Source organism: Mirounga angustirostris, unplaced genomic scaffold, assembly GCF_029215605.1.
Source record: "Mirounga angustirostris isolate CCGP_5_RB_7025 unplaced genomic scaffold, mMirAng1.0.hap1 SCAF_3, whole genome shotgun sequence".
Taxonomy (NCBI): domain Eukaryota; kingdom Metazoa; phylum Chordata; class Mammalia; order Carnivora; family Phocidae; genus Mirounga; species Mirounga angustirostris.
In genome coordinates, this window is record NW_026991711.1 from 157477025 (window position 1) to 157504611 (window position 27587).

Genomic DNA, 27587 nt, shown 5'->3' on the forward strand with positions numbered 1-27587 from the left:
TTATGAAATATAAGAAATATTAACTACTTTTTGGTAGTGATGGTTGCACAACAATGTGAATATACTTAATGCCACTGAAATTAACACAAATATTCTTAAGTAAACTGTACATGTAAAAATGATTAAAATGGGAAATTTTATGTTATTTATATTTTACCACAGTAAAAAATGAAAAAAAGAACTATTACCACATTTATATCTTAATACATTTCTAAATCAACCTTAATGTGTAGATCCTGTTTGGAATAATTTTTCTGGGTTCTATCTCATCCTGTAGTAGGTGATGTTTACGTTAAGCCTTGAGATGCTTCTCCTGGAAAAATAGAAGAGAGGTCCTCTCTCCATAGGGAGAGGACTTGCACTTTGCCATTCCCCATTTCAATAACTACCTGTTAGGGAAAGCCTAACCCACAACTCACATCCCTGTCACCTGTTTGTTTGTTTGTTTTGTTTTTAGAGCAAAGGTGTTTTCTTTTGCTCCACACCCAGGTATTCCTTGATGAAAACATGTTCACGTACTTAAAACTTTAAAAGATCTTTGAATGTGTTTCTTTGAAATCACAAATGATCTTAACTGCTTAGGGAAAATAATGTGTTTATAATATAAACTAACAAATATTCGTCTTAGCAGAACTTTCTTGACTTGAGGATGCTAGTTAAATATTTACAGCATGGTTTTAGGCAAATTCTTTCCAGTTTGAAATTCCATATGAGAACATTTTTAATAAACAATTTTATAATTTATTTAAAAAGAGAAGTTTGAGAGTTGAAGATATCAAGATTTTTAAAAATTCTTTACAAGACACTTATCTATATATATCATTAGTACTAGAGCACTGGGTGTTATATGCAACTAACGAATCTTTGAACACAACATCAAAAACTAATTATGTACTATATGTTGACTAATTGAACATAATAAAAAAAAAAGAAGAAAAAAAGAACTTGAACTCATAGTAGCCAAAATACAGAACAGGTATTTTGATAGAGATATTCGTAATAGCTCTTACATGTAAAAAAAGGAGAGAACTTATTATTGTTTTTGCTCTTATAGAATGTGCAGAGGTCTTTCAACAAGGAACATGAAGAAAATGGATTTTTGAGGTCTGAAATAGTATCCCTTCATGAAACATCAGAAAAAGCACAGGTAGATCTTACCATTTCTATAGTTTTTAGATGTTACTTTATTTTGTTTAATTAAGGAACCAAGAACAAATTAATCCTGATTATATTAATTCATACCATCATGATAGGTATAATTGGCATATAATATTATATTTCAGGTATACAACATAATGAGTCAGTATTTGTATACATTGCAAAGTGATCACAATAATTCTAGTTAACATCCATCACTATATATAGTTAAAATTTTTTTTTTCTTGTGACGAGTACTTTTAAGATCCACTCTCTTAACAACTTTCAAATATGCAATACAGTGTTATTAACTATAGTCATCATGCTGTACAGTATATCCCCATGACTCATTCATTTTCTAACGAGAAGTTTATACCTTTTGACCCCTGTCACCACTTTCTCCCATCCCTTATACCTCCTCCCTCTGGCACCCACCTGTGTGAACTTGGTATTTTGTTTTTTGTTTTTTTAAGATTCCACATAGTGAGATTATATGGTGTTTTCTTCCTCTGGTTGACATATTTCATTTAGTATGCATTCAAGGTCCATCCATGTTGTTGCAAATGGCAAAAGTAAATTCTTTTTTGTGGCCGAATAATATCTGTATCTATCTATATACACACACATACCACATTTTCTTTATCCGTTCATCTATCGATGGACACTTAGGTCATTTCCCTATCTTGTCTATTGTAAATAATGCTGCAGTGAATGTAGGGTTGCAGTTGTCTTTTTGAATTAGTATTTTTGTTTTCTTCAGAAGAATACCCTGAAGTGGAATTGCTGGGTCATATGGTGGTTTTAGTTTTAACTTTTTGAGAAACCTCAGTACTGTTTTCCACAGTGGCTGTATCAATTTACATTCCCTTCAACAGTGCCCAAGGATTCCTTTTTCTCCACATCCTCTCCAATACTCGTTATTTCTTGTCTTTTTGGTAATCACCATTCTCATAGGTGTGAGGTGATATCTCATTGTGATTTTGATTTGCATTTGCCTGATGATTAGTGATGTTGAACATCTTTTCATGTACCTGTTGGCCATCTGTATGTCTTCTTTGAAAAATGTCTGTTCAGCTCTTTGGCCCATTTTTTAATCAGATTTTTTTAAAGCTACTGAGTTGTATAGGTTCTTTATATATTTTGGATATTAATCTCTTATTAGACATATGATATTGATGTATGATTGCCAATATTTTCTCCCATTCAGTAGATTGCTTTCTCATTTTGTTGATGGAAGTTTCCTTTGCTGTGCAGAAGCTTTTTAGTTTGATATAGTCCCACTGGTTTATTTTTGCTTTTGGTGTGAGACCAAGAAAATTACCTATGTTTTTTCCTAGAAGTTTTATGGTTTCAGGTCTTATGTTCAAGTCTTTGATCCATTTTGAATTAATTTTTATGTATGGTACAAGACAGTGGTCTAGTTTCATTCTTTTGCATGTGCCTGTACAGTTTTTCCAACACCATTTATTGATGAAATTGTCCTTTCCCCATCACAAAAAGCACAGGTAAATCTTCCCATTTTTGTGTTTACATGTTACATAATTTTATTCAATTAAAAAACCAAGAACGAAGATTGATTCTAATTGTATAAATTCATACCATTGCCATCACCCAAATTTTTTATTTTCATAAAATCTATTTCATCTATGAACCATTATCACATTAACTACATTTCCCATTTCACCAAATCTCCTATGACACATAAGTATATGAGATACACTGCTAAATCATGCACTAATTTACATTTTGTCTTTGTTTGCTTTATAATTTACTCGTTAAATATATAACTTTAATCTACACCTATGAACTAAGCAGTTCAGTGCCACTGGCTATGCTTACACTTTCTTTGTATCTTTTATAACAAACAGCACAGTAGGAACATAATAAGTGCTTGCCAGATTTTAGAGTTATGTGTAAATATTTCCTGTGGGATGGTGGTTGCCAAATTTAGCTGATGTTATTTGTGTGTGTGTGTGTGTGTGTGTGTATGCAGGCAAACAAGTTATTTCTCATAGGGTCAGTGAAATGGTATTAATCACTTAAAAGAACTTTTTGTTAGTACAATTTGATTACTTCAGTGTTGGGATCATAATGTTGCTGTGCTCTCTTTATGATAAAGAAAATAGAAAATAAATGTGTGGGGCGCCTGGGTGGCTCAGTCGTTAAGCGTCTGCCTTCGGCTCAGGTCATGATCTCAGGGTCCTGGGATCGAGCCCCACATCAGGCTCCCTGCTCCTCAGGAAGCCTGCTTCTCCCTTTCCTACTCCCCCTGCTTGTGTTCGTTCCCTCTCTCGCTATGTCTCTCTCTCTGTCAAATAAATAAATAAAACCTAAAAAAAAAAAGAAAAAAAAGAAATGTGTTATTTTATAAAATAATAATGAAAATTACTACTCTTGCTATGGTAGTAGTAATTAACCTTTACCAAACCCATTCTATGTTCCAGGCATAATTGTAAGCACCTTATGTTACTAACAAATTGTAATGCTTGTAATAGCACTACTATAGAAACTTATTATTCTCATTTTAATGATAAGGAAGTTGATATACAGAGAAGTTCAATAACATAGGTAATAAATGGCAGAGTTAGAATTTGAGCTTAGGCATTCTGGCTCCAAAGAAAATTATTCTTTTCAAGGATCAGGAGTTCATCTCTGTCTTAACTCTAGGTATTCCTTGGTGAATAGTTTGTACATCTGGTTATAATTTTAAAATGCTCTGAATGTGTTCCTTACTTCTTTACTATACTACCACTTATGCTTCCCAGATAGTTTTTCATTTCTTTACTTTCTTGTTATCATTTTTTGAGTGTTTTTTTTTTTAATTGATCCTATAGAGTTATTTATCCCCATCCTTGAAGAACTTGTTCATTATAAGATCTGGGGCGCCTGGGTGGCTCAGTCGTTAAGCGTCTGCCTTCAGCTTGGGTCATGATTCCAGGGTGCTGGGATCGAGCCCCACCATCGGGCTCCCTGCTCAGTGGGGAGCCTGCTTCTCCCTCTCCCACTCCCCCTGCTTGTGCTCTCTCTCTCTCGCTGTCTCTCTCTGTCAAATAAATAAAATCTTTAAAAAACAATAATAAAATAAAAGATAAGATCCTTGGGGTGCCTGGGTGGCTCATTCTGTTGAGTGTCTGATTCTTGATCTTAGCTCAGGTCTTGATCTCAGGGTCATGAGTTCAAGCCCTCTATTGGGCTTAAACCTAAAAAAAAAAAAAAAAATCCTTGACAAATACACTTTGCAAAAATAACTGTTAAATAAGATAAATGTTTTCCTCAGGAATAAAAATTTCAAATATCAAAAAGACAACAGAATTATCTGATAAATTTGTTGCACAAAAGACTTTTGTTTTGGATGATCTGTCTTGTGAAAAGGTACAATTACCTATATTTTGCTTTTATGGATACTGTAATTGGTGGTAAAAGAGCTTAGACAGTTTGTATTATTAGCTAAACAATTATGAATGCTCATCTAATTTTAGGAATGAATTTCTGTAATATTGGCTAGGCATCTACATTGTAAAGTCCATTCCATATATATCTCGCTCTGTCTCACCAGTGTTCAAAATTGTGAACAGGAGATCAGTAAACTGTTGAATGCTTCAGTTGCTCCACCAGATGAACATTTTGATTTAGAATTATGTGGGGTGTTGACTCCAAATATTTGAAGGTATTACCTAATGAAATATCAGTTGGAGATAAGTTAAATAAATTAGGTTCACATACAGAGTGAAATACTATACCATCATTAAAAATATGGCAAGTAAAAATATTTACTGGAGAGATCTGTGACTTGCTGTACATATCATCTTAGGTTTCGAATGACCAGCTGACTAGAAAGTGTTCAGAGCTGAACAGCATGCTTGAGACTGTTAGTATGGAAAATGCCAGAATTATTGCCAACCATCAAGCCATTCTGCAGGTATTCATTTAATACTAGTCAATTTCTGATAGAATCACAAGAAGACTCCTTGGCTAAGAAATTAGGAAATGTGTGACCAAGTGGGTAAATAAAATATTTTAACAGTTCCAAGAAATTTACTGAATTATTTTTTCATTAGTGGTTTTCAATTTTCATCAGGGGGCCATTTAGCCTTATACTCAGTCCTTTCTTAATGGTTTCTTCTCAAATACCATTACTTTAAGAAAAGTAATTACCTGTTCCAAATACCATTTCCTCAAACACCTGTGGTTTCCCATTTTGCTTATGCCATTTCCTCTACTGAGAATGGTCTTTGTTTCATCTTCAGCTATTTGAAATTCTGTTTATTCTTTAAGACTCAAATTCATCAGGAAGCTTGCTCACTCAAACCAGAGGGAATGAGTTTTCTCTGTTAACTCCTACTCCTAGGACATTAAACAGACTCTCATAATAATAGTTCTCACTTTTTGGGGAGCATACTTACTATATACCATGCATTATACTAATGATTTTACATATATTACCTCCTTTAATTCTAGCAGCCAGTATGTAAAGGGATATTGATTATCCTCATCTTATAAATAAGGAAAATGAGGTTTAGAGAAGTATATCAACTTGCCTGAAGTCACATACCTCGTAAGGGGTAGAGCTGGATTGAAACCAAGGTCTGACTGCAGAGTCAGTGCTTTCAATTGTTACATTATGCTGCCTCTCTATTTTGCATTCTGTAGCAGTTTATAAGCATGGCTCATTTCCTGGATAACATTGTGAGCTTCCTAGAACTGGGGCATCATCTTATACATCTTTGCTATTTCCCATAGTGCTTCCCACTGCACATAACAGATAATAAATATTTTTCATTAATTCAACAAGCACTTAGTGTTTACTCTGCGCAGGTATGATGCTAGGTCTAGATGGGATTATAGTGGTAAACAAGACAAAATCCCTACTTTCATGGATTAACAATTTAGTAGAATAATGTGACATGTAATTCACACTGTCACAAACATTTTTTAACTTTGAAATGTTACACAAATGGGATTTTATTTTCCAAAGGTGTGAAGGTTTGCTTTGCAATCAAGTATTAAGATAAAAGTGTTTTAAAATATGTTTACAGAAGTAATTGTTAATATCTACTATATTTGCAAAAGCTTTATAAATTGTAGGTAGAAGGGATGTGTCTAAAAATGTTATGTTTGAAAAAAATAAAATAAATAAAATAAAATAAAAATGTTATGTTTGAGAAGTCCAAAATGGTGAGCCAGAGGAAATAAATTATACAAAACAATTACAGGCATACGTTGTTTTATTGTGCTTTGCAGATAATTGCATTTTTTACAACTTGAAGGTTTGTGGTAGTCCTGCATCTAGTAGGTCTGTTGGTGCCATTTGTTAACAGCATTTGCTCATTTTGTGTCTCTTTGTCACATTTTGGTACTTCTCACGGCATTTCAAGCTTTTTCATCATTATTTTTGTTCTGGTGATCTGTGATCAGTGATCTTTGATGTATTATTGTAATTGTTTTGAGGCACGACAAATCATGCCCATTTAAGATGGTAAACTTAAAAAATGTTGTGTGTGTTCTGGCTGCTTTGACTGGCTTTTCCCCATACCTCTCCCTCTTCTTAGACCTCCTATTTCCTGAGACCCAACAATATTGAAATTAGGCCAGTTAATAACCCCTACAATGGTCTCTAAGTGTTCACATGAAAGGAAGTGTTTCACATCTCTTATTATAAATCAAAAACTAGAAATGATTAAGCTTAGTGAAGAAGGCATGTCAAAAGCCAAGATAGGCCTCTTGCACCAAACATGTAGCCAAGTTGTGAAGGCAAAGGAAAAGCTGTTGAAGGAAATTAAAAATGCTACTCCAGTGAACGCATGAATGATGAGAAAGTGAAACAGCCTTATTGCTGATACGGAGAAAGTTTTAGTAATCTGGATAGAAGATCAATCCATCTATAACATTCCCTTAGACCAAAGCTGAATCCAGAGCTCTTCAATTCCATGAAGGCTGAGAGAGGTGAGGAAGCTGCAGAAGAAGAGTTGGAAGCTAGCAGGGTAGTTCATGAGGTTTAAGGACAGAAGCCATCTCCATAACATAAAAGTGCAAGGTGAAGCAAGTGCTGATGTAGAAGCTGCAGCAAGTTCTCCAGAAGATCAAGAGGATAATTAATGAAGGTGGCTACATTAAACAACAGATGCCATTGGAAGATACCTTTAGGATTTTCATAGCTAGAGAGGAAGTCAGTGCCTGGCTTCAAAACAGGCGCTTTGTTGTTGTTGTTTTTTCCCTCCCACTCAATGTAAGGGAAACTTTATTGAAGCTACAGGCCACGGGGCTCGGGCAGGAGGCTGCCCTGTGGGCAAAGGAAAAGCTGATGGAAGGGCCTTAGTTGACCATCCTCTTGGGGCACAGGTTGTTGGTGTGACTGCGCTTCTTGCAGCAATTGACAGCGCGGGGCTGCAGGCAAGCATAACACTTGGAGCAGGTAATCATGTCCCAGTTGTGACAGTGTGAGCTAGAGGAGGGAAGGTTCGATGATGTGATGATGCAGCCCCACAGACAAAGCACCCACTACAGGGTGAACTCTTTCTGGATATTGTAGTCTCAGAGAGTGCAGCCATCCTCTAACTGTTTGCCTGCAAAAATCAGATACTGCTAGTTGGGGGATGCACTCCTTGTCTTGGACTTTGGCTTTGACTTTTTTTTTTTTTTTAGAGCAGGGAAAGAGAGGGAGAGAGAATCTTTTTTTTTTTTAAGATTTTATCTGTTAGCAAGTGAGAGCAGGAATGAGGGGAGGGGCAGAGGAAGAGGGAGAAGCAGACTCCCTGCTGAGCAGGGAGCCCAACGTGGGGTGTCATCCTGGGACTCCAGGATCATGACCTGAGCTAAAGGCAGACACTTAGCTGACTGATCCACCCAGGCATCCCAGAGAGAGAGATTCTTTTTTTTTTTTTTTAAAGATTTTATTTATTTATTTGAGAGAGAGAGAATGAGAGACAGAGAGCACGAGAGGGAAGAGGGTTAGAGGGAGAAGCAGACCCCCCGCTGAGCAGGGAGCCCGATGCGGGACTTGATCCCGGGACTCCAGGATCATGACCTGAGCCGAAGGCAGTCGCTTAACCAACTGAGCCACCCAGGCGCCCTGGAGAGAGAGATTCTTAAGCAGGCTCCACGCTCAGCGCAGAGCCCTGACCTGGGCCTCAATCTCACGACCCTGAGATCATGACTTGAGTTGAAAGCAAGAATCAGACACTTAACCGACGGAGCCATCAAGGCACCCCTTGGCTTTGACGTTCTAAATGGTGTCATTGGGCACAATCTATAGGGTCAGAGTGAGGGTCAGAGTCTTCGCAAAAATCTGCATCTGTGCATCTGCTGCTTGGCCAACTCGTTGAAGAGAAAGAGCAAAGCTGGCTCTTTGTTTGGGGCTAATGCGGCTGGTGACTTTAAGTTGAAGCCAGTGTTCCTTGACCATTCTGAAAATCCTAAGACCCTTAAGAATTGTGCTAAATCTACTCTGCCTGTGCTCTATAAATGGAACAACAAAGCCTGGATGATAGCACATCTGGTTACAACATGATTTACTGAAAATTTTAAGCCCACTGTTGAGACCTAATGCTCAGAAAAAAGATTCCTTTCAAAATATTACCACTCATTGACAACGTACTTGGTCACCCAAGAGCTCTGATAGAGATGGACGAGATTAATGTTTTCATGCCTGCTAACGCAACATCTGTTCTTCAATCCATGAACCAAGGAGTAATTTCAATTTTCTAGTCTTATTATTTAAGAAATCTATTTCACAAAGCTATAGCTGCCATAGATAGTGATTACTCGGATGGATCTGGGCAAAGGAAATTGAAAACCTTTGGAAAGGATTCACCATTCTAGATGCCTTTAAGAACATTTGTGATTCATGGTAAGAGGCCAAAACATCAACACTCACAGGAATTTTGAAGAAAGGGTTTTCAACCCTCATTGATGCCCTTGAGGGCTTCAAGACTTCAGTGGAGGATGTACTTGCTGATATAGCGGAAATCGTAAGAGAACTAGAAATAGAAGAGCTTGAAGATGTGACTGAATTGGTACAATCTCATGATAAAACCTGAATGAATGAGGAGTTGCTTTTTATGGATGAGCAAAGAAAGTGGTTTCTTAACCTACTCCTGGTGAAGATGCTGAAATACAACAGAGCATTTAGAATATTATGTAGGCTTAGTTGATAAAGCAGCAGCAGAGTTTGAGAGGATTGACTCCCATTTTGAAGGAAGTTCTCCTGTGGATAAAATGCTGTCCAAACAGCATCACATGCTACAGAGAAATCGCTCATGAAGGGGAGAGACAATCAGTGTGGTAAACTTCATTGTTGTCTTGTTTTAAGAAACTGCCACAACTACCCTAACCTTCAGCAACCACCACCCTGATAAGTCAGCAGCCATCAACACCAAGGCAAGACCCTCCACCAGCAAAAAGATTATGACTCACTGAGAACTCAGATGATGGTTAGCATTTTTTCACAAAAAAGTATTTTTAAATTATATACGTTTTTTTAAGACATAATGCTACTACACACTTAATAGACTATAACTTGTATATGCAATGGGAAACAAAAAATTATTTGACTGGCTTTATTGTACTATTCACTTTATTGTGGTGGTCTGGAAGTGAACCCACAGTATTTCCTAGGTATTGCCATATAGTCTTTCTTCTGTAACAGTATCTGAGTGCAATTTAAAGTATTTTCAAAAGAATTCACACCAAATTATTAACATGATTGTCCCTGGAGAGTGAGATTATTTTAAGGGGGGGGGGTATAAGTGAAGAGATCTTTTCACTTTATACACATTGATGTTTTTTAAAAATAAAATATGTATCATATTGAAATTTTAAAGTATCAAAATATTCCTAGTAGAATTTTATATCTAAAAATACGTTCATGTTAAGAGTTTTATAAATTTTGCAACAGCCTGGGTAAATAATGCATCTTCAGGGGCGCCTGGGTGGCTCAGTCGTTAAGCGTCTGCCTTCGGCTCAGGTCATGATCCAGGGTCCTGGGATCGAGCCCCGCATCAGGCTCCCTGCTCCGCGGGAAGCCTGCTTGTCCCTCTCCCACTGCCCCTGCTTGTGTTCCCTCTCTCGCTGTGTCTCTCTTTGTCAAATAAATAAAAGAAATCTTTTAAAAAAAATAAAAAATAATGCATCTTCACTGTTGGCTGGTAGAGCTGTAAAATGATAGAATTGTGGTCAGGATAGAGTGGGGACAAAGAGAAAGCTGAACATTAAATAAAAAGAGGTTTTATTTATATAAAAATTGGTCTTTCATAAGCTAATTCAGTATATTTGATTGGTTAATTTCAGTGGTACCCTATTAAATGACTTTCTGGCGTCTCAGCTTTTAATATTACTTCCAAAACTCAGGTAGGGCAGAAAATGATGACACAGACATTTCAAGAACAAAACTTACTCCTGGATGCAGCCCATGCCAATATCGCTACTGAGCTACAGACTGTTCAGAATGAGAAAATCCAACTCCAAGCACATCTGTAAGTAAACTATAGGCAACTTCTTCTGTATCTTTTGTTCTTGCATTTGATTTCTTATCTTTAATGGAAACGTTTCATTCTGCTTTTCTTGGGCCAGACACAAAGATAAAATAAAGGCTTTGCCCCCAAGGAACTAGTCTTGTTAGAACATTTTGGTAACTGCTCTTGGCCAGTATGTTCTTGGAGAACATGAGTCTATTAAAGAACTCTTGTTTAACAGTCATATCTCCTCGTTGTCTTCTTCCAGGGACCATGTAATCCTTGAGCATAATCAGTGTATCCAGAAAGCACAGGATGCTGAGAAGAGGACAGCCTTGCAGAAAGAGCTGCTAGAAACAACTATTGCAAGATTGCGAGGTGAATTGGAAGCATCCATCCAAGAGAAGAAGTCTCTGCTAGAGGAGAAAGAAAGATTTCAGGGAGAGGTAGGTAGAAGCAGATTTATGTTACCTCCTGGTTGTGGCGGTGATCTTGTGTTAAAACTATTTTAAGTGCAAAAGATAAGAAATAGAGCCCAGATGCAGTTTGTCTGAGTTGCCCATTAAAGAAATCTTTAGGTGGCTAATCTCTGTCTTTTAGCATGTGAAGTAGACTGTGCCAAACAGAGTACCCTTTTATAGCATTAACTAATAGCTCACACATCCTCATGATAGCTAAGGGGTCAGATTTAAAAAGCTGATTTCCCCTGAAGGCGTGGGACAATGGAGGTTAAGGGGGGGACAGCTCTGTCTTCCTCTTTAGGACGGAAGCAGCGGAGTCTGACATGCAGACGTGTCTTTCTAATTTCAGGGCTATTTGTGAAGTCTGCTCTGCCTCAGAGACTCCCTGAGTGGCCCCCTTTCTGAGAGGATGTGCTATCTCTGCAGTGTAGGTATTAACTAACGTGCAGGGTGTGTCTGCTACTGTAGAGCAGTTGCTTCAAAATTCACCCATTTCTTTTCCCCTCCTTGGGCAGGTGAATAAAACAGAGAAAGAAACAGCGCAAGAAAAATGCAATTTGGAAAAGGAATTAGCTAAAAACAAGGTATTCCACATTTTCTTTGTTGATATTTCACTGTATTCCCTTCTGTATTTCTGCCTCCGGTATCAGCTTATCTTACTGAGGAGATGGGTTATTTTGTCTAATACCAGGCTGTGGGAGGATAAAGGAGCCACTGAGGTGGGTGCAGCACCGAGCACTCCGGTCACGGCAGCACAGGGCTGCTTCTGGGCAGCGTTTGCTTGTTGAGCATCTGGTGTGGGCCAGAGTCATGACTGGCTCTGGCCCTAGTGTTCACTGAGTATTTTAGCCAGGAAATCCATTGAGAGTGAGCTGATGGCCCTGTGGGAGGCAAAGAGATCATTGCTGACAGTGCTGTTTTGCTTTATTTTGTTTTAAAGACTTCCTAAGTACCTGTTAGCACCTGTCACTTCATCTGCAATATACTCTTTTCTGGGTTCTAAAAAGATAGAATGGCCAGAGACACAAATACAGTTCTTATTAAAATAAAACAAAAGCCAGTCTTTAAAACATTGCTGTTTGTGTTTCAAATTTTGAAGAGCGTAAAGATTATGTATCACTGTCATCTGGAATTATCTGGAGTGTCAAGGAGAATTAGCCTACCCTAGACAGTAAATTCTGCAACACATGTCAATATAACAGTCAATCCTTGATTTCTTCTTGGCTTCTGGCCTAATTAAATAGTATTCATATTACCATCACCATATTACCATGTATGTGTGAACTTGTAATTTAAGAATTGGAGAGAGAAGAAAAGGTAAATTCTGAGCCCAAGCTCTAATACAGCTCACCACTCTGGCAGGTAATCTGTGGTTTATTGACTAAACTCTAGTGATTTGAAAAATAGTCCAACCTAAGAATCTTTTTAAAAAGTTCACTTCCCATGGTAAGGACTTACTGGTGTCAGTTTGTCCTCCAATATGCTTTTTAAAATTTGGAAAATTGGTGGATACTATTAAATTCATGAATGCTTTTTGCTTAAAATGTAGGGAATGTTACATGGCTAAGGCAAATGCTGTATGTCTGTGATTAAAACAGTTTGCTTTTCTGATTTTATTTGTCTGAACGTAGGCTAAGTGTAAGTTCATGGGGCTGAAAGATACTGGCTCATTAGAGAGGTTCTATTAGGCCAAATGATAATGCTTATACAGAGTCCCATTTTTTTCTTCTTAGGTCTAATTTGATACTTTTCAAATGTGTATTCATTGTAAAGCTATGTTTTTCTGAAGTCAGGCTTATTAAGTTATAATATACATAGTGAAATACACCCTTTTTTTAGTGTACAGTTCTGTGAGTTTTGACCAACACAATTATGTAACCACCACCACAATCAAAATACAGAACACTTCTATCCCCTCAGGAAGGTCCCTTGTGCCTCTTTATCATTAACCTCTTCCTCCACCTCCATCCCTTGGCAACCACTGACCTGTTCTTCTGTTCCTATAGTTACGTCTTTCCCAGAATATCCCAGAAATGGAATCATACAACATGTAACATTTTAAATCTGGCTTCTTTTATTTAGCATAAGGCATTTGAAGTTCATCCAAGTTCTTGTTGTATCAGTTGTTTGTGTTCCATTATATAGATATATCACAATTTCTTTATCTATTTGCCACCTGAAGGACATTTGAGTTGGTAAATTTTGGCAATTATGAATAAAGCCTATATAAATGTTCACATATGAACATGTATTTTTATTTCTTTTGGCTAATTATCAGGAGTTGGAATTCTAGATCCTATGGGAAATAAATATTTAACATAGTAAACTATTCAGCAGCTGTTTTCCAAAGAATCTGTACTATCTTGCCTTCCATCAATAGTATAAAAGAGCTCCACTTTCTCTGCATTCTCACCAGCGCTTAGTATTGTTGGTCCTTTTGGTCTTAGCCATTCTAACTGGTGTAGACTGGCATATCACTGTGGCTATAATTTGCATTTCTCTAGTGATTAATAATATTGAGCATCTTTTCATCTGTTTATTGGTTATCCACAAGTTTAAGTGTCTCTTCAAATATTTTAACCATTTTAATTCAGTTGTTTGTTTTCTTATTATTGATTTTTCAGAGATTTTAAAATAGTCTCATGTTGATTCTTACATAAAAAATTCATACTTTTTGTATATGTGCAAATCTTCTAAGTGCTTAACATATTTTTTCTTCCATTTTACGCCTTGTTTTTAATGCTCTTCCAAAGAGCAGAAGTTTCACATTTTGATGAAATCCAACTTGTCAGTTTTTAAATTTTTGGATCATATCCTTTGTGTCTTATCTGAGAAATTTTTGCCTAACCTAAAATCACAAAGATTTTCCTTTTAGTTCTCTAGAACTTTTATAGTTTTAGGTCTTACATAGGTCAACGATCCATTTTTAGTTAATTTTCGTATATCATGCAAGGTTCATTTTATTTTTAGATGGACAGTCTGATCTAGTACCTTTTATTATTGAGATATAATTAATATACTGTCAATTCACCTTCTTAAAATATACAGTTCAATGGTTTCTTAGTTTATTCACAAGTCTGTGCAAACGTCACCACTATCTAATTCTAGAACCTTTTTATCACCAAGAAGAAACCCAGTACCCATTAACAATCACTCCCCATTCTGTTCTGCCCCCAGCCCCCGGCAACCACTGTTCTACTTTCTTTCTCCATGGGTGTGTCTATTCCCACATTTCATATAAATAGAATAAAACAGTATGTGGCCTTTTGTCTCTGGCCTCTTTGCTAGGTTAATGTTTTCAAGGTTTATCCATACTGTAATATATGCAGTATCTTACTCCTTTTTATGGTTGAATGATATTGTATTATGTGACTGTACCACACTTCATTTAGCCATTCATCAATTGGTAGACATTCAGGTTGTTCCCACTATTTGGCTGTTTAATAATGCTATGAACATGTGTATACATTTTTTTTGTATGTGAGCATATGTTTTCGATTCTGTAGGAGTGAAACTGGGTCATAGGATAACTCTTTATCATTTTGAGAAACTACCAAAGTGTTTTTACAAAGTAGCTGCACCATTTTACAGTCCCACCAGCAGTGTATGAGGATTCAGATATCTGCACATCTTCACCTACATCTGTTACTGTCTGCTTTTTAAAAAATTAATATACTCATCCAAGTGGGTATGAAGTATCTCATTTTGTTTTTTCAATTAAGGTGAAATTCACATAATAGAAAATCAAACACTTTAAAGTGAACAATTCAGTAGCATTTTATATATTTACAGTGTTGTATAACCACCAACTCTTCTAGTTCCAAAACCTTTTTATCACCCCAAAGGGAAACCCTGTTCCCATTAAGCAATCACTCCCTATTCCCTCCTTCCCCTGACCTCTGATGCCACTTATCTGCATTCCATCTGTGTAGATTTACCTATTCTGGATATTTCATATAATCATACAATATGTGATCTTTTGTGTCTGGCTCCTTAGCATGACATTTTTGAGGTTCATCCATGTTGTTCTTCATAGCAGAACTTCATTCCCTTTTACTCCTTTTATGGATGAGTAAGAATTCACTGTGTATGTGTCTTTGTATGTGGTATGTATATATATACACACACACCACAGTTTGTCTTGTTCATCTTTTCATCTATTGATAGACATTTGCATTGTTTGCACCTTTCAGCTGTTGTGATTAGTGTTGCTGTAAATGTGTGTGTTATACATGTATTTACTTGAGATACATATCTAGGAGTGGAATTGCCGGGTCATATGGTAATTTTGTTTAACTTTATGAGGAATCACCAGACTCTTGTCCACAGTACCAAACCTTTTTTTTTTTTTTTTAAGATTTTATTTATTTGACAGAGAGACAGACAGAAGAGCACAAGCAGAGGGAGTGGCAGAGGGAGAGGGAGAAGCAGGCTCTGCAGTGAGCAGGGAACCCGATGCGGGACTCGATCCCAGGACCCTGAGATCATGACCTGAGCCGAAGGCAGACGCTTAACCATCTGAGCCACCCAGGCGCCCAGTACCAAACCTTTTTTTTTTTTTAAGATTTTATTTATTTGACAGAGAGAGACACAGCGAGAGAGGGAACACAAGCAGCGGGAGTGGGAGAGGGAGAAGCAGGCTTCCCACGGAGCAGGGAGCCCGATGCGGGGCTCTATCTCAGGACCCTGGGATCATGACCTGAGCTGAAGGCAGATGCTTAACGACTGAGCCACCCAGGCGCCCCACAGTGCCAGACCATTTTACCTTCCCACCAGCAGTGTACATAGGTTCCAGTTTCTCTACATCCTCACCAACACTGTTGTTTTTTTTGTTTTTTAATAATAGCCATCCTAGTAGATGTGAAAAGTGGTACCTTGTGATTTCGATTTGCATCTCTCTAATGACTAATGATGTTGAGCATCTTTTCATGTGCTTATTGGCCATTTGTATATATTCTTTGGAGAAATGTCTATTCAGATCAGTAGCCCATTGTAAACTCGGTTGTCTTTTAATTGTTGAGTTGTAAGAGTTCTTTATATATTCTAGATAGTAGACCCTTATCAGATACGTGATTTGCAGATATTTTTCTCCCATTCTATGGGTTCTGTTTTTAAATTTTTAGATTTTTATTAAGTTCAGTTTAACTTTTTTTTTTTTTTTGGTTGCTTATGCCTTAGATGTCACATCTAAGAAACTGTTGCCTAATCCAGGGCCACAAAAATTAACACTTTTTTATTCTAAGAATTTTATAGGGTTTTTTTGAAGGTTTATTTTTTTAAATTTTATTATGTTATGTTAATCACCATACATTACATCATTAGTTTTTGATGTAGTGTTCCATGGTTCATTGTTTGCATATAACACCGAGTGCTCCATTCAATATGTACCCTCTTTAATACCAATCACCAGGCTAACCCATCCCCCCGCAACCCCCTCCCCTCTAGAACCCTCAGTTTGTTTCTCAGAGTCCATAGTCTCTCATGGTTCGTCTCCCCCTCCGATTTCCCCCCATTCATTTCTCCCTTCCTGCTATATTCTTTTTTTTTTTTTTAACATATAATGTATTATTTGTTTCAGAGGTACAGGTCTGTGATTCAACAGTCTTACACAATTCACAGCGCTCACCATAGCACATACCCTCCCCAATGTCTATCACCCAGCACCCCCATCCCTCCCACCCCCCTCCACTCCAGCAACTCTCAGTTTCTTGAGATTAAGAATTCCTCATATCAGTGAGATCATATGATACATGTCTTTCTCTGATTAACTTATTTCGCTCAGCATAATACCCTCCAGTTCCATCCACGTTGTTGCAAATGGCAAGATTTCATTCCTTTTGATGGCTGCATAATATTCCTGTGTGTGTGTGTGTGTGTGTGTGTATAAAATATATCACATCTTCTTTATCCATTCATCTGTTGATGGACATCTTGGCTCTTTCCATGGTTTGGCTATTGTGGACATCACTGCTGTAAACATCAGGGTGCTCATACCCCTTCGGGTCACTACATTTGTATCTTTGGGGTAAATACCCATTAGTGCAATTCCTGGGTCATATGGTAGCTCTATTTTCAATTTTTTGAGGAACCTCCATACTGTTTTCCAGAGTGGCTGCACCAGCTTGCATTCCCACCAACACTGTGGGAGGGTTCCCCTTTCTCTGCATCCCTGCCAACATCTGTCGTTTCCTGACTTGTTAATTTTAGCCATTCTGACTGGTGTGAGGGTGGTATCTCATTGAGGTTTTGACTTGGATTTCCCTGATGCCGAGTGATGTTGAGCACTTTTTCATGTGTCTGTTGGCCATTTGGATGTCTTCTTTGGAAAAATGTCTGTTCATGTCTTCTGCCCATTTCTTGATTAGATCATTTGTTCTTTGGGTGTTGAGTTTAAGAAGTTCTTTATAGATTTTGGATACCAGCCCTTTATCTGATATGTCATTTGCAAATATCTTCTCCCATTCTGTCAGTTGTCTTTTGGTTTTGTTGACTGTTTCCTTGGCTGTGCAAAAGCTTGTTATCTTGATGAAGTCCCAATAGTTCATTTTTTGCCCTTGCTTCCCTTGCCTTTGGTGATGTTTCTAGGAAGAAGTTGCTGCGGCTGAGGTCAAAGAGGTTGCTGCCTGTGTTCTCCTTTAGGATTTTGATGGACTCCTGTCTCACATTTAGGTCTTTCAACCATTTGGAGTCTATTTTTGTGTGTGGTGTAAGGAAATGGTCCAGTTTCATTCTTCTGCATGTGGCTGTCCAATTTTCCCAATACCATTTGTTGAAGAGACTGTCTTTTTTCCATTGGACATTCTTTCCTGCTTTGTCGAAGATTAGTTAACCATAGAGTTGAGGGTCCATTTCTGGGTTCTCTATTCTGTTCCATTGATCTATGTGTCTGTTTTTGTGCCAGTACCATACTGTCTTGATTACAGCTTTGTAATAGAGCTTGAAGTCCGGAATTGTGATGCCACCAGCTTTGCTTTTCTTTTTCAACATTCCTCTGGCTATTCGGGGTCTTTTCTGGTTCCATACAAATTTTAGGATTATTTATTCCATTTGAAAAAAGTGGATGGTATTTTGATAGGGATTGCATTGAATGTGTAGATTGCTCTAGGTAGCACTGACATCTTCACAATATTTGTTTTTCCAATCCATGAGCATGGAACGTTTTTCCATTTCTTTGTGTCTTCCTCAATTTCTTTCATGAGTATTTTATAGTGTCCTGAGTACAGATTCTTTGCCTCTTTGTCTAGATTTATTCCTAGGTATCTTATGGTTTTGGGTGCAATTGTAAATGGGATCAACTCCTTCATTTCTCTTTCTTCTGTCTTGTTGTTGGTTTATAGGAATGCCACTGATTTCTGTGCATTGATTTTATATCCTGCCACTTTACCGAATTCCTGTATGAGTTCTAGCAGTTTTGGGGTGGAGTCTTTTGGGTTTTCCACATAAAGTATCGTATCATCTGCAAAGAGTGAGAGTTTGACGACTTCTTTGCCGATTCGGATGCCTTTATTTCTTTTTGTTGTCTGAATGCTGTGGCCAGGACTTCTAATACTATGTTGAATAGCAGTGGTAATAGTGGACATCCCTGCCATGTTCCTGACCTTAGGGGGAAAGCTCTCAGTTTTTCCCCATTGAGAATGATATTCGCTGTGGGTTTTTCATAGATGGCTTTTATGATATTGAGGTATGTCCCCTCTATCCCTATACTCTGAAGAGTTTTGATCAAGAAAGGATGCTGTACTTTGTCAAATGCTTTTTCTGCATCTATTGAGAGGATCATATGGTTCTTGTTCTTTCTTTTATTAATGTATTATATCACATTGATTGATTTGTGGATGTTGAACCAACCTTGCAGCCCAGGGATAAATCCCACTTGGTCGTGGTGAATAATCCTTTTAATGTACTGTTGGATCCTACTGGCTGGTATTTTGGTGAGAATTTTTACATCCATGTTCATCAAGGATATTGGTCTGTAGTTCTCCTTTTTGATGGGGTCTTTGTCTGGTTTTGGGATCAAGGTAATGGTGGACTCATAAAATGAGTTTGGAAGTTTTCCTTCCATTTCTATTTTTTGGAACAGTTTCAGAAGAATAGGTATTAATTCTTTTTTAAATGTTTGGTAGCATTCCCCTGGGAAGCCATCTGGCCCTGGGCTTTTGTTTGTTGGGAGATTTTTTGATTACTGCTTCAATTTCCTTAGTGGTTACACTGTTGGTGGGAATGCAAGTTGGTACAGCCACTTTGGAAAACAGTGTGGAGGTTCCTCAAAAATTTAAAAATAGAGCTACCCTATGACCCAGCAATTGCACTACTGGGTATTTACCCCAAAGACACAGATGTAGTGAAAAGAAGGGCCATATGCACCCCAATGTTCATAGCAGCAATGTCCACAATAGCCAAACTGTGGAAAGAGCCGAGATGCCCTTTAACAGATGAATGGATAAAGAAGATGTGGTCCATATATACAATGGAATATTACTCAGCCATCAGAAAAGATGAATACCCAACTTTTACATCAACATGGATGGGACTGGAGATTATGCTAAGTGAAATAAGTCAAGCAGAGAAAGTCAATTATCATATGGTTTCACTTATTTGTGGAACATAAGGAATAACATGGAGGACATTAGGAGAAGGAAGGGAAAATTGGAGGGAGAGATGAACCATGAGAGACTATGGACTCTGAGAAACAAACTGGGTTTTAGAGGGGAGGGGGGTAGGAGGATGGGTTAGCCCGGTGATGGGTGTTAAGGAGGGCACGTACTGCATGGAGCACTGGGTGTTATACGAAAACAATGCATCGTGGATCACCACATCAAAAACCAATGATGTATTGTATGGTGACTAACATAACATAATAAAATTTAAAATAAATAAAATGTGTCTTTTATAAACAGCATACAGTTGGATCTTTTAAAAAATTCATTCTGCCTGTCTCTGCTTTTTTTTTGGTGGAGTGTTTAATCCATTTATATTTATCATAATTACTGATAAGGTAGGATTTATGTCTGCCACTTTACTCTTTATTTATTTTTTTTGTCTTACATGCTTTTTATTCCTCTCTCTCTCCATTACTGCTGCCTTCTGTGTTAAGATACTTCTAGTGTACTTTTTAAATTCCCTTATTCTTTCTTTTACTATATAATTTTGAGTTATGGGTAATAAAGAGAGTTACAGACATAAACACCTTTTATATGTACTCATGTTGCTACCTTTACTGTAGTAGCTGTATTCTTTCTTTATGTGAATTCCAGTTATTGTCTAATACCCTTTTATTTCAGCCTGAAGAACTCCCTTTAGTCTTTATTCTAGGGCGTATTTTTCTAGCCCTAAGTTCAGGCCCCACCAAAGAGTGGACCCTGGTCCAGGCCCACACAATTTTAATTGGGATTAGAAAGAATTTACATTTTAGCAATTGATCTTATTCACGAACATGATATATCTCTCCATTTTATTTAGGTTTTTAATTTCTCTTACCAGTATTTTATAATTTTGAGCATATTGAATATTGGACATATTTTTTTTTTTAGATTTGTACCAAAGAATTTCATGGGTTTTGATACTATTACAAAAGGCATACTTTTAAGAAATTTCCAATTGTTTATTGCTAGTATATAGAAATACAATTGAGTTGCATCCCTTGTGTCCTTCAACCTTACTAAAGTCACTTATTCTGGTATCTTTTTTGTACACTTTTGTGGGATTTCCTATGTAAATGATCATATCTGTTGTAAGTAGAGATATTTTTATTTCTCCATTTCCAATCTTTAGGTCTATTGTACTTTTTCTTGCCTTATTGCATCAGCTATAGCCTTCTGTATGATAATGAACAGGAATAGTGAGAGTAAATATCCTTGCTTTTTTCCCAGTGTTAGGGGGAAACATTCAAGTCTTTTACTATTAAGATTGATATTAGTTGTAGGTTTTTTATACATACACTTCATCAGGTAAAGATGGTTCCCTTTCATTTCCAGATTGCTGAGTTTTTATCATGAAGTAATGTTGAGTTTTGTGAAATGCTTTTTCTGCATCTATTGAGATGGTCATACATTTTTTCTTCTCTAATTTATTGATGGTAGTGAATTATACTAATTAATTTTGAATGTTCAACAAGCTTTGTGTTGCTGGGATAAACTTAGTCCTGGCTTGTTATCCTTTTTATATATTGCTGAAATCATTTTACTAGTATTTGGTGGAGCCTTTCTGCATCTATGTTCATAAGCTTAAATTAATATTTAAGTAAATACCAAGTACCAGAAGGTCTTCTACTTCTAGTAAATGTGAACAATGTAATTTGTCATAGCCCTCCTGTTGAAGACAACTAGAAAAGCTGAAAATTTTTATTTTTATTTTTTTTTTAAGATTTTATTTATTTGAGAGAGAATGAGAGAGAGCACATGAGAGGGGGGAGGGTCAGAGGGAGAAGCAGACTCCCTGCCGAGCAGGGAGCCCGATGCAGGACTTGATCCAGGGACTCCAGGATCATGACCTGAGCTGAAGGCAGTCGCTTAACCAACTGAGCCACCCAGGCGCCCTTTTTTTTTTTTTTTTTAAGATTTTATTTATTTATTTGAGAGAGAGAGAATGAGAGAGGAAAAGCTGAAAATTTTTAAAAGAAAAGAAAAAAGTTTACAAAATCATCAGAGCTATCAGACTACAAATCCCTGCATTTAGAGACAGGAGGACATGTTCATACAATAACTTCTAAATTACAGTTAAAAATGTCATTTTTAAAATAAGATAATATTTTTGGATCTAGCATAAATAGATTTCTTTTCTCCTTTTGTGTTTCAAAGGTAGATATAAATGCATTAACCCACAACCTGCAGACTCTAGAGGAAAAGAATAAGCACCTGGCGGAACAAATGGCTTCCCTAGAACTTCAGCAAGTCACTTCTGATTACAATGGGGTGGGTATAAAAAGGTCAGTCTAAATTAAGAATTAATGCCTGATGAGTTTTTTAAAAATCAGAAGTCAGAAGATGGGTTTTCTTCATTTGTTTGCATTTTAATAATTATTAAGTCCTGGATAACTCAGGCTAAATATAGCAGAGAGCCTTAGAGTACTCAAACAATAAAAGATTTAAGAAAACAAGAATTTAAGGCAGCTATTAAATATCTGCCTCCACAGATGATCTATAATACTGAAAAGCACAAATATATATAATGTTTTAAAATATTTGCTCTTCCATAAATTATGAGGAAGAAACATATATTTTTCTTTTCCTTGTCTGACAGTTCTATTAGGTAATCAGTAATAAGTACAATTTCTAAAAGCTGTTTGACAAGGTCAGTGCAAAACAAATAAATGGTAGAGTTTGTAAAACATCTCTCAGTGAAGGGTATTTAAAGAGATGATCATTCTGTTAAGCAGCTAATGAGTTTTCCTGTGTGCTTTTGAGTACTTGAAAAAAAAAAATTGTTTCTATAGAATGCAGATCACCTTTGAAAATTGCAGAGAAGGCTCCGATGTGAGTCTGTCTTAATCTGAGTTAAATTCTTTCAACCTCTGTCATAAGCTGCTCATTACTTAAACTATGAAAACCTAGAGAGTAAGTCTAAATCCATTACATTTTCATAGCTTTAGAGCCAGACTGCCTGTGTTTCAATTTTGGCTGTGATCTCTCTGAGCTTCAGTTTCTTAATCTGTCAAAGTGGGGAAAATAATACCATTATTAGGAAGTTGTCTGAGGATTAAGTATGTTAATACATGTAAAGCATGTAGCAGATAACTACCATTTATTGAAATTTTAGTATCTGAACCATCCCAGAAAAAAGGCCTTTAAGTTGCTATTACAGCAACAAGGTGCATTAGCTCTAATTCCTGGTACTATCTCAGACCAATACTCCCTCCCCCAAGATTAAAGATTTATCCATGTCCTCTACTTGCTTGTTGGCCATGCATCAGCTGGGCTTATCAATCCACCTGCTTCTGGTCCCTCTGGAAGACCACATCTCAGTCTTCCTGATTCTTTCATCCCCCTCTGCCAGTGAGTAGGCCTGTAGCCTCATCCTAATAGTGATTTTGACAGATCCTGCCAATGATTTGATCAGTCAGTGTTGATTCTTGCCTGCTCATAGCACCTCTTAAGGTCTCTCAGTGATAAAACAAACCTCAATTCCATCTTGCAGTTCTGTGTTTCCACATAGAATTTTCTCTGACCACGCCCCTGTTGGCTGTATGAATCTTGAGAAATGCGGTTGAGGTGTCAGGATTTGGGGCTTTTTTGTTTTTTTTTTTTAATCTCAGCAATATCATTAAACCTATCACCATTCAATGTTGGCAGTGTATTTTTGTTCTTTGGGAATTAACACTTGAAATTCTCAATAAGAACTACCTTCTAAAATAACCTCTTACTGGATTTTGGAGATAATGCTTATGAGTGTGTGTTGTATATGCCATACCACAGATTTGAATTCAGACAGACCTGGTTTCAACCCTTGGTTCCATTTACTGTGTGACTTGTGCAGGCCTTAACCTCTATGGACTTTGGGACTAAGGAGATCCCCCCCTAACCATGGGGTTCCCACAGCATGCTGTGCATATACATATCAAAATAATAATTTCATTGATTAGAAATTGATTAGAATTATGTATCTGCCTTCACTCTCTTCTAATGCAAGAACTGTAGTTACTTATCTTTATACTCCCTTACCTAACATAGCACTTAATACATAATAGGTATTTGAGAAAGATTGATTCAGTGGAACATAAGGAGGGTCATGTCTATCTTGCCAGGATATGAGGATTAAATGTCATACTGTGTGTAAAGTGCTTATCACGGGGCCTAGCTTACTTTATCCATGTTTAAACAGTATTCTTTTTTTCTTCTTCACACTGATTTTGGGTTTATTTTTTTTTCGGCCTTTAATGATGGTATAATTTAAGTCTCTCACCACAGGCAGTCATTCAGGGAACCATAGTGAGGAATGATGAAAATGGGGGAAGCTTACTATTCCTGAGTTCAAGTTAAATAACTATTCTCACTTCTTGATTTCAAATGATAGCACGAGACAGAAATACAGTTCCCTACACAACTAGGACTTTAATGATTTGAAATCATTAAAAAATGAATTAACTGTATTTCTTCTCTCTCTCAAATAAATAAAATCTTAAGAATAAATAAATGTATTTCTTAAAACTAGGATGACATTCAGTCAGTGTACAGTTGGGCAGGTGTCAAAGTTGGTTCTGTTTGGAGAGCGAGTGAGAACACTGAGCGGGGAAGGGAGGGAGAAGCAGGCTCCTCCCTGAGCAGGGAGCCCAATGTGGGGCTCGATCCCAGGACCCCGGGATCATGACCCTAAGACAAAGGCAGACACTTAACCGACTGAGCCACCCAGGCACCCCTAGTTGTTAAATATTTTGAATAAAGTCCCTGCTTACAGGAGTGCCTGACTGCTCAGTCAGTAGAACATGCAACTCTTGATCTCGGGGTTGTGAGTTCAAGCCCCATGTTGGGTATAGAGATTACTTAAAAATAAAATCTTAAAAAAAAAAAAAAATCCCTGCTTACAATCTGCCTATAAAATAGCTTTACCAAGGTGCTAGTATCTGTTGGCTTTATGTATTCTAACAGCTTCTGCTAACTTTCACAGCTTATCTAAATTTTTTTTAAAAGATTTTATTTATTTGAGAGAGAGAGAGAGCAAGCACGAGCAGGGGGAGAGGGAGAAGCAGAGTCCCCGCTGAGTAGGGTCAGCTCACCTAAAATTTAAAAATGATTTTAGAAATCATTCTGTAGCTTACAGTTGAATCCTTGTCAACCTTTCTTTCATATCTTAAGATAATTCTGTTTGCTTCCTGCTTTTTCCAAGTAGTGATATTTTTGAATCAGTTAAAATGCATATTCTAACCATTAGCATTTTTCTTTGTATGGTAATTCTCAAATGATTCTCCAGTTTCTATTTTGCTTTGCATATTAATAATCTTTGTAGTATATTGACAAGATTATTTAAGCAAAGGTTAATCTGTTTGGCCTTCCACAACTCAGAATCTGAGATATTCACTCATTCAAGTGCTCTCTAATTTCTGGTCTTCCATTGATTCTCTTTAATATAAGGCCTATTTAAATAATCTGGAAACGGCGCCTGGGTGGCTCAGTTGGTTAAACGACTGCCTTCGGCTCAGGTCATGATCCGAGGGTCCTGAGATCGAGTCCCACATCGGACTCCCGGCTCAGCGGGGAGCCTGCTTTTCCCTCTGACCCTCTCCCCTCTCTTGCTGTTTCTCGCTTGCTCGCTCTCTAATAAATAAATAAATAAAATCTTAAAAAATAATAATAATAATAATCTGGAAACAATAATTTAAATTACTGCCTTAATATCTGCTTTCCTTTAGCAACTAGAACAATTTCTTTGTTTGTTGTGAATGTAAATAAGTGACCTTGTGTCAAATATTAATCACATTTTGATTTTGCTTAGACACTTTACACTTACCACTGCATTAGCATTCTCTTAGGTGACCAAAAAAAGGGAAGATTATTTTTAAAGTATACTTAACAGATTAATAGAATTTCTGTATGCCTTTGCTTAAAAGAGGGAATTTTATTGAGGTAAAAGTGCCATTATTTAGGGGCACCTGGGTGGCTCAGTCGGTTAAGCGGCTGCCTTCAGCTCAGGTCATGATCCCGGCGTCCTGGGATCGAGCCCCGCGTCGGGCTCCCTGCTCAGTGGAGAGCCTGCTTCTCCCTCTCCCTCTGCCTGCCACTCTGCCTACTTGTGCTCTCTCTCTATCTCTGTCAAATAAATAAATAAAATCTTTAAAAAAAAAAAAAAAGTGCCATTATTTAAAAAAAATTCCTGGACACCTTTTGTAAGAGACCCAGATCATCTAAGTTACTGCAAAAAATACCCTTTTCATATTCCAAAAAGGCAAGCAGTTATCTCTGTTTGTTACAGCTAGCATATTTTAGGTTAAATCTAGCTCTTGGTGTTTTATACACTGAATCTGCACTTTACAGTACATTGGGCACCTCAGTTTATATACTTTAGAATTGAATTTTAAGTAACTAAGATTTTATGGTTATGGTATATAGCTTTGTTTTTGTAACATCATTGGCCACCCTTGTCATTTATTTTTGCTGAAGACTTAGTCAAAACATAATCCCAAATGTTGTGTTCATGGAATGTTTTTACCTCAGTTCCCAAAATAGAAAGTATTGTGGGAAAGGGGGATTTCCACTGACAGAAAATTGATGATTAACTTTATGATAATATATTGTTATTAGCCGCCCCTTTATTGATAACAGTCTATATTTCTCTTAGGTTATTTTGAAACCAATACTTTTTTGGTCTGAATGCTTTTTAAAAATATTTTCCTTTGCCTTAGTGGGAACCACACATAGTGATTAAAAGTGAAACTTTAATGGGGCACCTGGATGGCTCAGTCAGTTAAGCGTCCGACTTGATTTCAGCTCAAGTCATGATCTCAGGATCTTGAGATCAAGCCCCATGTTGGGCTCTGCACAGAGCCTACTTAAGATTCTCTCTCTCCCTCTCCCTCTGCCCACTCCCCCCTTGCACTCTGCCCTGCTGCTGTCTCTCTTAAAAAAAAGAAACTTTGAGAAACAATGTATGAATATGTATAATTAATGTATGAAATAAATACTGCTCTGATAGGACAAATACTCAGATGGCCATAATAGTTAACCTACTGATGCTTAATATTGGATATAAATTTTTATATTGAATGTGCATAATTTGGGGGTAGGTTGTATAGAAAGACTAGTCACTCTAGGGAAAAACTAAGAGGCAGCAGAGGCAAATAAATATGAATCCTGGTTTTGTCACTGTAGAAATGATAAGGGTATGAATACTTGTTCAGAAAATGGTTATTCCATTCTATGCCTAGGTACTGATAACCTGTGTTTGCTTTGTCAGCTTGCCCAACAGCAAGTGGAAAAGGCCTTGGGAAAAATTACTGAGAGTAAAAATAAACTGGCCTATGAAAAGGGAAAACTCCAGGTATGAGATTTTATTTTCTGATTTGTGTTGTGTAATTTTTTAATCACAGTTGTCAAGTTAAATATTGCCAGGTTTTGAGAAATTCTGTAACTTTGGACCAAAGTTTTTGAACCCCCCTAAGTTTGTTGCCTTATTAAATAAAATCCAGATGACTTCTATTCACATATCTGTAATATAATACTGAAAGTTAAAATTATGAAACCAAAGCCCATTCTGTGACTATTTGAAGTTGTATTATAATTGTTTTATGCATGGTCATTCGCTGAGAATGTAGACAGCCTATGCTCTCTTTTTTTGCTGAAATTTTATAATATTCTTAAAAAGAAATAACCCTGGAAATTGGGACTCAAAGGCAAGAGACTTGAGTGAATGGGATACTGTTTTGCTTCCTGTGGGGTTTATCCCTATAGTACCTACAGAGCAGGAAGCTTGACACTGATAACCAACTCCAGCGGAAATGCTGAAGTCTGAATAGATGGGTCACAGCCTTAGCTACACGTTACAATTTGAGGAATTTTTTAAACACCTCATTCTGGGAAGTGTATGATGTCTGCCATTTACTTTGAAATGAAACAGA

The 27587-nt window shown here is 37.1% G+C and overlaps 1 protein-coding gene across 2 annotated transcripts in view; it reads left to right on the forward strand.

Annotated features, from left to right (window-relative positions):
- Positions 1–27587, forward strand: part of CCDC150 (coiled-coil domain containing 150) — a 77544-nt gene that overhangs the window by 21037 nt on the left and 28920 nt on the right. Inside the window, exons 9-15 of one of the 2 annotated variants that reach the window (XM_064586856.1) lie at positions 1055–1147; positions 4949–5056; positions 10483–10607; positions 10855–11032; positions 11563–11631; positions 21841–21954; positions 26927–27010. In XM_064586856.1, the coding sequence (XP_064442926.1) occupies positions 1055–1147; positions 4949–5056; positions 10483–10607; positions 10855–11032; positions 11563–11631; positions 21841–21954; positions 26927–27010 (771 nt within the window). The remainder of the gene's footprint in view (positions 1–1054; positions 1148–4948; positions 5057–10482; positions 10608–10854; positions 11033–11562; positions 11632–21840; positions 21955–26926; positions 27011–27587) is intronic. The other variant, XM_054506075.2, reaches the window with a different exon arrangement.